Below are 13,449 nucleotides of genomic sequence, written 5' to 3'. Positions count from 1 at the left end.
TTTCGAGCACATCCTCTCCAGAGCATGGCCTTCTGGGATCTGTAGTCCCTTCATTCCTATTACTATACATACTGCTGCAGTCCTTATATCAACAGTGAAAATCCACATAAAGCAGGAAAATAGGCTTACTTTCAAGGAAACCAGCTTGGCTACACTAGAAAAACTAACTTTTGTGTTAGTAACATAAATCCTCATTTTCTAGTATAAATAAGTACTTTGTATTCTGATGACTGTAGTGTAATAAGCGCTGGCCGGGATTGGGTCTGGGCCAGTGGGGCCCACTGGGTTTTCCTGCTGCTGCACCAGCCCAGTCAGACCCTGTGTGTAAAGGGAAAGGGACTGTTATCCTTGCCTCAGCCCCCCCTGTATTTAGCCTCATGTTGTAGCTATAAGCCTATATCTACTAAACCTGCTGCAACAGCCTGAGTAGCCGGGAGCAGTGCCCCCAGGACCATCACACATTATTATATTTTTTCTTACGTTACAGGTATTTTTCACTCGCAGGTATATTTGCTAACGACATGTGTGGCCCCCACATAACACAATAGGGACAATTACACTGATATTTACCCCGTGTTATAACTGAACCTGCTGCAATACACATCTTGAAGCAATTTCCATATGATACCGTATCTGCTGAACTGTTTGATCCAGGGTCCTTTTCAGAAGTTCTTGAACATTTCAGATCAGGTCCCCCTCCTAAATGAGGCAAAAATAGTTTTCTTTATACCTTTCAACCTTCTCTGCCCTCCCACACAATAATAATCTGCTCCTGACTACTGAGCTTGCCCCAGTTCATAGCAACCTAACATCTGTTAAATCTGGGTGTCAAGTCTCCCTGCACTGAAGAGCGGCCACTTCATTGGATAATGGGTCAACCCATACTGACAAATGTCTAAACCACACACAGACCCAGGGGCCCTCCCCAACTTGACATGGGGTCCCTCTTACTTGTATCACTCACTGTATGAACTATTTCATTTGGGGGTGCCCAGTCTATGAGCAGCCCCTTTACAGCCTGATGGGTGCTCTTCCCACAGTGGGCCCCTAACTATGCAGGAACCCAGGGCAGGGTAGTTACCCTAATCAGGTATTTCCAGCCTGGGCCAGTCCAGCTGCTACTGACCCACAACTCATTATACCATCACTATACTGAAGGTGCTGCAGGCCCTGGGGAGCCACAGAGGGACCCTTAGCAGCACAGACAGGTTTGGAAGGTAAAAGAGTGGGGGAGGTACCTAAATCAGCAATTTTTGAATCCCAGCTTCCACTCACTCCCAGACATATATATGGAACCTATCTCTCCCCAAAGCAATATGATAAGTCCTTTGTACTTTCACTAAAAGCCTGCCCACCTATGGGGCCACTACGAACCTGGGTACTTAAACAATAAACTACAAACTAAGAAATGGTAGTAACCTAAACTTAGAAATGGCTCAATTAATTTAACCTAAATGTCTCAAATGTCAGGAAATCAAGTAAATAAAACGTACCAAATACAAAAGAGAGATCCGGGTGTATAAACCCCGGATCTGTCTCACAGTTGATCTAGGTCAAATTCCCAACACCATCATATCAGCTCTCACAATGTGAAATCCTAAATACAAAGAACTCACCGTTGTTCAGAAGTGGTTCAGGTGCTCAGAGCCTGTAGCTGGGGAAGGCGAAATCACGCATATGCAAAAGGGCTCCAAATGCACCGGACACAGCGGCTTGCTTAAAACGCGATTTTTATTACTCCATTTAACAACAATACGCCTGACGCGTTTCGTGTAAATATACACTTAATCATAGGCATAACAAACACAAGCAAGAAAACATTTAAATAGTGACATAACGATGATGAGCAGGACATCAGTACCGCCCATTTAACTCTTAAACAGATGGAGAAAATTCGATACAATCAAGTACAATGTAGCAAGCCACACAAAGTTACACAGTAAAATTGAATCAATAATAAATATATAAGCACATGAGATAAAAGTCATAATACCCCACAGCGATGACCTTAATAAAATCAAAATGATTAAAGTAAGAAACAATGAATAAGGTCATTAAATTTCAGGTTAATTATGTCAAACATAGCAACTGATATCAAAAACAGAATTCAAACCAGTAGGATGCCGAGTGCCCAAAATAAAGATCCATTTCACCTCAAGGCGCAACAGTCTATCATGCATATTTGAACCTCTTTCATCAGGGAAAACCCTGTCAATAACTTGAATCTGTAAAAAGGAAGGATCGGCCTCGCAACAGTCCCAGTTCAGACCTGGTACCAATGCCTTGTACCCCACTAAGGGACCCCTGCCCATACATTAATAGACTGACCCCCCCCCCCCCCATACCTTGAGAAGCTCCAGCTCCACCTCATCCCTGAGCATCTGAGCCTCTCCCCCAAGCTCTTGGTACAGCCCGCCTGGGAACGCTGGGCCTGGGCTCCTGTCTCCGCTACAAGCTGCTTTGCCTCAGGCCTCCCCGTCTCCGACTGGTCCCGGTCCGAGAAGGCCCGGTAGAAGTTGGCCAGGTTGCCCTGCTGCCATTCTTCATGCAGGTACTTGGCTGTTCGGAAGCCGGCAGTGGCCAGACCGGAGGAGGAGCCTGTGCGGCATCCCGTTGCTAAGCAACACATTCCCAGCCAGCCAATGGGGTAATAGCGGTGGGAGGGGCCTCTGGTGTAAGTGCCCTATGTGGGAAAGGCGCGCAATTACATACTGAGGAACTCGCTAGTAAGAGCGGAGCTGTCAGAGACGCAACTGCTTGGGCAGCGGAGAGTATTTATATGCGCACCCTGATCCGCAGCCTCACACTCACCGCTTCCCCCCAGTGCGCACCTCACAGCTCTGTTCTAGTAAAGCTATGGCCTTCCTGTATTAAATACTACCTGCGTCGACATCAGCCTCTCATTTTCTATATCTCAGTGGGGAAACGCCTGGGGCAGGGGCCCCTGGGGGCGTCCAGAAAACACACAATGGGTACAACTCGGTCTGGACCACCGGGATACCCCAGCCCTGCTGTGGGTGTGTGGGGTTGGCTGTACGGTACCTTATCCCATTGGGCTCCACGGTGCGTCTGTAGTGCAAGGTGGCAGGGCTTGGGGGCGTGTCCCAGCCGGTCCCGCCCCCTTTTGAGGTGTGCGCTGGCAGGGGGCGGGGCTGGCATCTGGGCAACTTGTGGGCAGGGGGTGCAGCCGGAGCAAGGGGGGGTGGTAGGAGCAGGGGGAGCCGCAGAAAGCAGGGGGACGCTGGAGGAAGGTAAGGGGCAGCTGGAGGACGCTTGGAGGTAGCTAGAGGAAGGTAAGGGTCAGCTGGGGAGGACATTTTGGGGAAGCTGGAGGATTTTGGGTGGATGCTGGGGTGAGCTGAAGGATGTTGGGGAGGACGCTGGGGAGCTGGAGGATTTTGGGTGGATGCTGGGGGGAGCTGAAGGATGTTGGGGAGGACGCTGGGGGGAGCTGGAGGATGTTGGGTGGATGCTATGGGGAGCTGGAGGATGTTGGGTGGATGCTGGGGGGAGCTGAAGGATGTTGGGTGGATGCTGGGGGGAGCTGAAGGATGTTGGGGAGGATGCTGGGGGGGTCTAGATGATGTTGGGAGGATTCTGGGGGGAGCTGGAGGATGCTGGGGGGAACTGTAGGATGTTGGGGAGGATGCTGCAGTGGGGAGTGGCCATAGTATGGGGGATACTGGGGGAGGACCAGCAATGTTTTAGGGGGCCCTGGGCTGGCTTGGCTAGTAATGTTTAAGGGGGTCCCTGCTCTGGCACCAATGCAAAACATAACACCTGGCTATCAATGTTTTAGGGGGGCCCTGACGACCAATGTCTGTCATGAGTCTGTCATGATTTACAGGTGCCACAGTGCATAATGAAATCCTTAGGTCCACAAAATGATTGGGGCTACTGTGTCTGTCTTCTGGTGCGCTTTTGTGTATTTTATACTTTTTTTTGTAAAATGGGCCTGTTTGGGGGGGCGTGGCCAGATATTTTTGTCCCTCTTTCTGCTTTTCAAATGTTGGGAGTTATGGCTAAAGGCAGGGCCCCTGTGGGTGTAAGGCAGCAATTAGTGGTAACGGCAGGGGCCCAAGGAAGGGCCAAAGAATTTCAGTGGGTGAAGGCTGGGGCCCTAGATTTAAAGTGGCCCCTGAGGGGGAAGACATTAAGTATTTAAATGTTCCTGTCAGAGATTTCCAGCCTGCAGCCCTCCTGCTGTCCCTGGGCTTCAAGTCCCCACAGGGGATGCTGGGAGTTAGCGCGTCTCTCTGGTTTATTTATCATCCTCCCAGGTGTGTGCCTTTCTGCTGCGCCCGGGGCCCTGCTCCTCTAGCTCTGGCCCTGAGACTCCATTATTTGCCTGGTTCTGTGTGTAGGTAACTGGGGTGTATGTGTATTAGTAGATTAGTACAAATATTAACTCACTTTTCTGGATAAACCCAACTAGTCAACCTGATAAAGTTTCCTGAAACATGAAATCAGTACACACATTTCTTTAGTATGATTTTTTTATTTAATGTTAAACATTGCACAATAGAAAATACAAAATTGTAACATATTATTTACATTAAAGGGTAACTAAACCCCCCACAGGCAAGAGTTCATATAGGAGCCATCTTCTGGATCTTCAGGTCCTCTTCTTTCCCTTCGCAGACGGATGGAGCCTTCTGGCGCAGATCCTCTTCTTTCCCTTCGCAGACGGATGGAGCCTTCTGGCACATTGGCAGTCGGTGCTAATCCCAGACTAGCTCCATCTGCGCATGCCTGGAAAGTAGGTTTTCTGGATACGTAACAGTGCCATAGCCAAGAGGAAAGTCTCTGTGAAGTCTTTCTGTAGGTCAACTCTCAAGTCTCTTGTTTGAAGGTCTCCTGTGAGGTTCCTGGATATTTATAACATTTCCTACTCCGTTCCTCTTGGTTCCTCTTGTTTGTATGTGAGCAGGCCTGCCCGCTACTTGTGCCCAGGGCCCATTGTATTTCCAGCAGCAGCGCTTCAACTGGCACATGGCTTGTATGAAAGGGCATCAGGGATTCCATCCAGTTGTGTCTGTTCCTTGGTGTGGCTCTGTGTGACTCTTTGTGTGATTTCTGTATCCATTGGAACAGTCCCAGTATCCAACTTGTATCCCTTCTACTGGCCAGTTCAGCAGTACGGTTTGTTTCTCTTGCTGCCGCTGTGCCCGTGCCTTATATAACGTAGGCAATGCTAATCTTATGGCTGCTCATTGGCACTTTCTTGGCCCATTGGGGGTTCATTTCAGTTCTGCCCGTAGCAATAGCCTCCCACATTGCCTATCTGGATAGGGGCATCTCATTTTCCATAACTCAGTGCTGGGCATTCTTGGGCCACGGCCTTATTTCCTGGCAAAACTGTTATTAGCAAGGAGAAAGTCTCTAGAATATTCGTTAAGTGATTCTATAGGTCAGTTCTCATTCTCTTTGGTTCTCGGACCTTTATAAATTCTCCTCCACATTTGCGCTTGTGCGCCTTGGAGCCCGGAGTCCTGTCCGCAAGCCGCCTCACTACTTGTGCACAGGGACCATTGCATTTCCACCAGTGGCGCTTCAGTGACTCGTATTCTCGATCAAAATCATGATAGACCTATAAAATAACAACAGAAATATCATAAAAGCTGACAAATTAATAAGAATAATGAATAAAATATTAATAGAAATTAATGGTACTATACAATGTAATGTATAAGTGTGTGTATGTATATACTGTATATATACGGAACTACTTACCGTAATATTTGCGCCACTTTCTCTATTGATTCGTTCCATGTGAAAATGAAAGGTTGCGCCATGATCTATATCACTTGTTCCTCTGAGTCGCTGGTAGTAGTGGATCATTTCATGCAGGAGCGTCTGTAGGGTGAGAAACAGCCCCAATGTTACTTGTTCTGCCTTCATGTATAGAAAATGCATCACATCTTTGCAGGCAAACCCATGTCTTTTCATAGATATTACATGCACACATCTGATTCCACCTGACACATCACCTAGGCCAGGGCTGCCCAACTAGAGGCCTGCGGGCCATATGCAGCCTTCCTAATGGTTTTAATGGGGGCACAAACCAATGCTGTATTAGAGCTAACTGCCAGGGAGTCATTTGTTTAGTTTAGATACAGTATAGACTATTTAAAATCTTCTGCTATCTCTAGGGGATATTGGTGCAGTCCATGCTATGTCCCTAATGGACCAACATAGTTTCCCAGCAGCACCAGCACTTGGCCAGTTTGGCTGTTTTCATTTTCTACAAAAATACACAAGAAAAACAGTCAAAGAGAAGACTTACTTCCACTGTATTTTTCCTTGGTCGTAAATCAAGGAGAGGTTTGTTCAGGCGAATTCTGCATTTTCCACTTATATTATCTTGGATGCAAATTCCCGCAGTGCTGGAAAAAAATAATGCAGATTTAAGAAGTGTCTGAGCTGAATAAACTCTATTTATATGATACTGCACTTGTCTTGTTCCAGCCCCTGCCCTGTACAGCCAGTATGTGGGTACCTGTTGTACCCTTGTTAGTAGGTTTGCTATGGAGAAGGCAGATAATGACAGTTAAATACATGGAATGGGTGCATCTGTGCATTTAAGAGGACAAATTGTGTGAAAAACAAGAATGTGCCAGTTATACTCTAAGTTAACTTAAGATCTATGGGGAGCTCCAATAAAGTTTAAACCTTTAGCCCAGAGTGAAACCAGCACCATATAGTATTCATTATTGCCTACAAGTTTAGGGGGCAGTCACTTATCCTATGTGTCTCTTTTAACAGAAAACTAATGGCTCTGCACATACAGATCTGTCCCTCCTGTGCACCTTACCAGGCTGGGGAAGTTGGGGGGAAGCTGTATAGCAGTGACAGTGACACAGATTGCCCCCCAAGGTCTATTAACAACAAACCCCATTAGTTCCTGACTTACATGCATAACCTGTTACTCCATTTAAGGTCAATTGGCGGCAACAGTCCACGAAAGAATCTCTTATTAAACTCGTTAAATAGGGCGTGGATATCAGGTTTGGGGTCCAGCACCTCCCAATATGGATCCACAACCGACAGCTGCTCAATAGCTGGCTGAGTCACACCAGGATCCCCATCAGTCTGACAAGCTACAGAACGCTTTTCACGAGCCTGAGAAGTTACATTTTCGGTAGAATGATGATTAGAAGAAAAATCAGGTGAATATGGTGTCGAAATCTGCTCCGAAGAGCAACTCGGCGATGAGAAAAACAAGCCCATCCTCCTCCAGCTTGTGTCTCTCTAGCGCAGTTGGTACCAACTGACGATTTCTTTGGGGGCCGTTGGTCTCCTATGATGCAGTTGTGAGGTCATGTGATGTTTGTTTACACTGTGAGTGCTGCAGGGGCCTCATTGTGACAGCGCACTCCTGCTCACTGCAGCAACCACTAGTTGTTGAAGGAAAAGTACATTTTAAAAAACCACTTTCAAGGCCTTAGTTACCATTAATGGGTACAGCTGAAATGTGCAAACAATTGTTATACATGTAACACTGTCATTGAACATGTCAACATATACAACTGCACATTTTTACCACAGTTGCACTTTGTACCCAAATGGACACATTTTGCCCTTAATGACATTGGAGCGCTTGATATATATACCAGTCAACCTTGATCCCAAAACGTTTATTTGGGTTGTTTGTTTACCCATGATGCTGTGACAGTTGGTCTTGCCCATGTAGTGCAACATTAAGGTTGGGAACTCAGATGCCTCAATATAGGGGAGAGCTTTTTGGAAGGATTTCCCAATGTTTGCCAATCATTGTACCCATGCATGTATCTCAGGGATGCTTATGGTATGGGCCAGGATCCAAATATGGGTTCCATGCTATTGCACTTGGTTTCCATGATCCCCCTAAGTAATGATATTTTATTTTCTGCAATAAAAGAGTTTTGGGTTTGAAAGCTGATTCTGCAACATAATTCTATTCCCCTGAGAAAAAGAGTAAGAACCACTGAGCTACATCCTTGGAGAGCCTTTGCCGCCTTCAGGTTGCACTTTCCTTTGGCCATTCTGGCAGATTCAGAGACCTCGGCCTCTTGTTCAGGACTGAAATCTGGGAGGTTTCTGGCCACATCCAATGCTCTGCTACAGCTCAGCTTGGCCATACAAATACGGGCGACTTACAGATAATCTCGTAGGACTGACAGGTCTGCTGAAACCTGGTGCAAGGAGTAGAAGACACCTGGGTGCATGGGGACCTGGTTCTTATCAGCTGCCATAGGCATTCTCTGAGCTCATAGAGTTGCTCCTGTGCTTTACTCAACCATTGGCTACTAATTACAGCACTGACCCATTACTCTATACGTTACTAGCTGTTTGCCATTATTATGATATATTTAGACAGCAGGGTGCCCAGATTCTGTAATGCAGAAAGAGTCACTGACCTATCTTTTCAAAGACATATCATGTAAAGGTTAAGAATGTACCAGTGCATTATATTCCTCTAAATATAGAAGGATTGTGCTTAAAAAAGTTGTGCTTCTGACTAATTTATTGAGAAATTTCCCAAAAACCCTACTAGTCCCGCCCATCTGTTCCACTTCCTGTGCTTCTGTCAGGGATCATTAGGACACGCCCCCCTCTCATTTGAAACACAGACAGGGACCTGAGAGAATCTATAGGGAGCTGATTCCCAGTGGTATGTTACATATAGAGATAATTATGTCATTTTTTCCCTTTAAATTAAATGACACAGGAATCGGTCATGGGGGTAAAGGAATGGCTGTGGAGATCTGGGAAAAGGTTTAGTAAAAATGTTATTGTGCAATATTGCTTTATGAATACAACCCTGATGTTGCTGGACTACAGCTCCCAGCATGCACCACCCTTCATTATATGTTACATTATCCCGGGATATGTAATCCCAAAAGTAAAGTTTGGTTGAACAGTGCAGCAGGGTTTACATCCCATTTAATATCATTTCCAAAGATACCTTGTTCAGGTTATGTACCAAGAGATATAGGACCTGTTATCCAGAATGCTTGGGACCAGGTGTCTTTTGCATAAGGGGTCTTTCCTTCATTTTTTTCTGGATTGTTTTGCCTCCAGTAAGAATTCATTGCATCTTAGTTTGTATCAAGTTCAGTATACAGCTATTTTATAGCTACAGAGAAAAAGGAAATCTGTTTAAAAAATGGAATTGTTTGATTAAAATGTTTAATAATAATAATAATAAGTTGCCAATATAGGAGTTGCCCTACCAGTAATTTGGAGCTTTCTGGACAGCAGATTTCCAAATAATGGATCCAATACCTGGTGCTGTAACTATAAAGGTTGTGAGGGCCATATAGCAGTGAAGAAATCCCACCCCCCCCTGATACTTTCCTACCTGTGGCCAGGGAGGGTGGACACGGTGGGTGGGAGGTGCTGGCGGGTAGTGGGGGGGAGCCTCTGGTGGGGGGTGGGTAGTAGGAGGCTTGGGGTCTGAGTAGGGATAGCTCTGTGCCGGGCCCCTCCAAAGATGTCACTGCCATTACTTGTGCACAGATTGCACTATAAGAGTGAACAATGCACCTCACTTTTTGCCATATATATATATATATATATACTGTATATATATATATATATATATATATATATATATTTATATATAGTTAGAACCATACAATCCCTATTGGTTCCAGAGCAAAACAAACCACTGACAATGCTCCGTAATATCCGCCTTAACGTTTGCTGCTTTTTACTCATTATTCTACGCAGCGACTTCCAGCAGAATTTACTCCCTTCTTGAACTTTTCCCATTGACTTTAATGGCTCACTTGAGGTCTCAGGTGGTTTAAAATGAATGGCGGAACAAACAGCAAATGGGGCTTAAATAGATGACACTCATTTAAAAAAACTACAACCAGTTCTGTTGTTGAATCGTTTCCAGGATCACCACGGACGCCATACGGAGAAATACACAGCTTTATGAATAAGGCATTTTATTGATACCAACTTTTTTCCCATGTAAATCGTTTTCAGCTTAGTAGATAAGCCCCTCGTATCCGATGGCTTCATAAGCCCCCCTAAGCCTGTTTAACTGGCACCCTTAACCCCTACCATTCACTCCTGCATATAGAAATACAGGTATTCGGTCTGTTATCCAGAATGCTCGGGTTTATCCGTTAAGGGATCTTTATGTTATTGGGATCCACGTACACTGCCTCTACTAAAGTCCTTTAAACATGAAATAAACCCAATAGGATTGTTTGGCCGCCAATATGGATTTATGCAGCTTAGTTGGGATCAAGTACAGGTACTGTTTTATTATTACAGAGAAAAGGGAATCATTTAACCATTAAATAAACCCAATAGGGCTGTTCTGCCCCCAATAAGGGGTAATTATATCTTAGTTGGGATCAAGTACAGGTACTGTTTTATTATTACAGAGAAAAGGGAATCATTTAACCATTAAATAAACCCAATAGGGCTGTTCTGCCCCAATAAGGGGTAATTATATCTTAGTTGGGATCAAGTACAGGTACTGTTTTATTATTACAGAGAAAAGGGAATCATTTAACCATGAAATAAACCCAATAGGGCTGTTCTGCCCCCAATAAGGGGTAATTATATCTTAGTTGGGCTCAAGTACAAGGGGCTGTTTTATTATTACAGAGAAAGTAAATCATCTTTTAAAATGTGAATTATTTAACCAAAATGGAGTCTATAATGACATTGGAGCCTCACAAGGGGTTATGTAATAAAAGACACTAAGATCGCCCAGGAGCAGTAACCCATAACAATCAATAAGATCTGCTTTTAAACAGGTGACAAGTAATTTCTACCTGCTGATTGGTTGTTATGGGTTACTGCTCCTGGGCAAACTTAGTGCCTTTTATTACATAACCCCTTGTGAGCAGTAGTTTTTGGGCTCCTGAAGTGGGGGTGGGGTCAGTGAAAACTGGAAAAAGACAGAAGACCAATTGAAAAGTTGCTATAGCAATTCTAAAAGTTCTGTTAAAGGTAAACTACCCCTTTAATAAAATGCAGAGTAGTGCAGAGGGGTTTCCAGCTCTCTTCTCTGGCTGCCTGACGTGCCTTTCCTTGTATTTAAGTCACAATGTGAATTTCAGCAGTTCTACTGTCCCCATTGGCACCAACTTAGGATAAATATACCAATCGCATGGAGGCATACGGTCACTGTAGATGTCAGCGGCTAAAGAGGATTCAGATTTCCTGCATAGAAGCTAAGCAGCCTCATGATGGCGCTGCGCCACTGTGAGATAAAATGTAACTGCTTTGAGCAAAAGTGGCCACATGATGGCGCTGTATCAGTGTAAACTAGAAGTCAGTGATTTAGGTTTTGTATTGGAAAATGGTTTATTTTCTCTCCCTTTAAAATAGTTCTAGCCATGTTTCTGATTGCACATGTCCTGCTATTTACATCTCATTTTCCAGTCATTCTCATTCCAGCTCAGCTTCACCCCCCAAAAGTCAGGGATCCCGCTGGATGGGGAGGGGGGCAGACTTCTGTGAATCCCCTCTTCTGTCATTACTGTAAAAAGCAAGAAAAAACAAACAGAAACATATAATGAAACTATTCTTGTACAATTTCCCACCTCCTGAGCCTGAAAAGCTGGAATCCTATGGCAGGAAGAGGAAATAGATTAGAAATAAGAACTGTGTGAGGTACTTGCAACAACACCAGTGCCCCGCCGATGCACCAACTGCATGAATGGGCACAAGCAGTGGCGCCAGCACCCACCCACGCCCTTGGAACTAGGGCAGCCACCTTCTTCTGTCAATACTAACGGCTTTGGGGCAGGTCGTGACATCATTTTGGGGCAGGGCTATGACATAAGAGCAGGAAAATAGGTGGACTGGGCGGGGAAATTCTGGGTGATTATACACCCCTGGGCACCCTGAGGTGGACTTTTTGATGCCAAATGCCAGAGGGGCTGCTGTAAGATGCCATAGACACTCGCTATTTATTGGGCCAATGGGGGTCTGTTTGGGCTCTGGTGACCCTGAAATACCTGGACTTATTTTGAATCCCAGTCCAGGCCTGGGGCTGCCTTAATTTTGCCTGCTGATAGCACTGTACCACAGTGAAACCACGGTGGGTTGCGAGACGCCGCACCATTTGCCAGTAATGTATAATCCCCTCGTTACAGATTTGGGCTTGGATGAGGCTGGGAATAAATGTGCGAGCCCGCAGATAATTTAGCAGTGAAGATCCACTTAGCGCTGATATGAGACTCTCAGTGAGTGCAGCCTCTCAGCTCCTGTACTTAGCGGCAATTGTTTCAGCCTCTACTTCCCCCCTATAATAATATGGCCGCCCCCGGCCTGCTCCGTGCCCATAAGTGCTCAGCTCCATTACATTCATTTACATTGGGATTTGGATACAAACATGCCCAATTATTTAATCTTTCAACTTGTGGGGTTTATTTATAAAGTTTGCACAGGGCTGGACAGGTGGTGGTCCCATCAGGGGCCCTATACCAGTGAGGGGATTACATGAACCCTGTGTGGGTGTCCCTTCAGGGATTTTGGTGCTCATTCACCCTTATTGTGTGCTGGAGTTCATAGGCGCCATCTTCTGGGTCTTTAGATTCTCTTTTTTCCCTTCACCGACAGATGGAGCCTTCTGGCACATGTGCAGTTGGAGCTAATCCAGATAATATTATTTTCCATATTCTGTTGTGCAATCTTTAACATCATCAATAAAAATTCATACTAAAGAAATCCTTGTACCGCTTTCATGTGAATGGGATAAGTAGTAGAAATGTCTGACTGGGGGGGGCGTGGCTACCAGCTTGATGTGAGCGGTCGCAATTCCTTTGGGCTCTGCTGCTCGGGCCTAAAACAATCTCCTGGGGCCACTTCAACACGACCACTACGGACTCCGATATCAATAGACAGACTCCCCTTCCCCAGCGCAACAAAATGGGGCCAAGTAAAGCGCAGAAAAAAGCGGCGGAGACAGCAGCACGACTAGAGAGATTTGCCAGGGAAGAAAGACCAGCACAAAATGGCGCCGATGAGCAACCAGTCTCCCCAGGCCCTTCAACTCCCGGCAGCCCAACCAGGACCGTGGAACCCTCCCTTGCCGACCTGCTCCTTGAAAGCAAAGCTACCAGAGATGTATGTACCACTCTCATAACCGCCAAAACAGAGGAGCTGAAAGAATTCTGAATTCTCCATCCTGAAACACGATATTCAAAAACTGCTAGAGCATACAGTGGAGGCAGAACAACAGATAAGCTTGCTGGAAAACTCATATAACCCTCTCCCACAACAACTACAAAATCTCCAGCAGGCAGTAACGCAATGGCAAAGTAAAGCTGACGATCTGGAGAACTGCCTACGTCGCAACAATATTCGCCTACTCGGCTTCCCGGAACGGGTGGAGGGCCCTAACCCAGAGGTCTTCCTGGAAAACTGGATAAGAGACACGTTCCAGGTAACAAATCTTTCTAATGCCTTTACCATAGAAAGAGCCCACCGTAT

At 45.6% G+C, this 13,449-nt stretch overlaps 1 protein-coding gene across 1 annotated transcript; it reads right to left on the bottom strand.

The window, feature by feature from the left end:
- Nucleotides 1-5,404: 5,404 nt before the first annotated feature.
- LOC105948377 (sprT-like domain-containing protein Spartan) lies at nucleotides 5,405-7,274 on the bottom strand. The gene is made up of 4 exons (XM_031893832.1): nucleotides 6,914-7,274; nucleotides 6,287-6,386; nucleotides 5,734-5,856; nucleotides 5,405-5,590 (listed from the first exon to the last, which is right to left on the bottom strand). The coding sequence occupies exons 1-4, from the start codon at nucleotides 7,228-7,230 to the stop codon at nucleotides 5,405-5,407; spliced, it is 726 nt and encodes a 241-aa protein (XP_031749692.1). The 5' UTR covers nucleotides 7,231-7,274.
- Nucleotides 7,275-13,449: the final 6,175 nt, after the last annotated feature.

Source organism: Xenopus tropicalis, chromosome 9 (assembly GCF_000004195.4).
Source record: "Xenopus tropicalis strain Nigerian chromosome 9, UCB_Xtro_10.0, whole genome shotgun sequence".
NCBI classification, from domain to species: domain Eukaryota; kingdom Metazoa; phylum Chordata; class Amphibia; order Anura; family Pipidae; genus Xenopus; species Xenopus tropicalis.
Note: the sequence above shows the minus strand (reverse complement) of the source record. Positions and strands in the feature narration are given on the sequence as shown.

What these genes read in the sequence shown, in the direction of transcription:
- LOC105948377 (XM_031893832.1), bottom strand. Translation starts at nt 7,230, where the DNA reads ATGGGCTTGTTTTTCTCATCGCCGAGTTGCTCTTCGGAGCAGATTTCG. An exon ending in CAAGGAAAAATACAGTGGAA is followed by an intron (nt 5,857 to 6,286) that starts GTAAGTCTTCTC and finishes CTCACCCTACAG; the next exon opens with ACGCTCCTGCATGAAATGAT. An exon ending in AAAGTGGCGCAAATATTACG is followed by an intron (nt 5,591 to 5,733) that starts GTAAGTAGTTCC and finishes GTTATTTTATAG; the next exon opens with GTCTATCATGATTTTGATCG.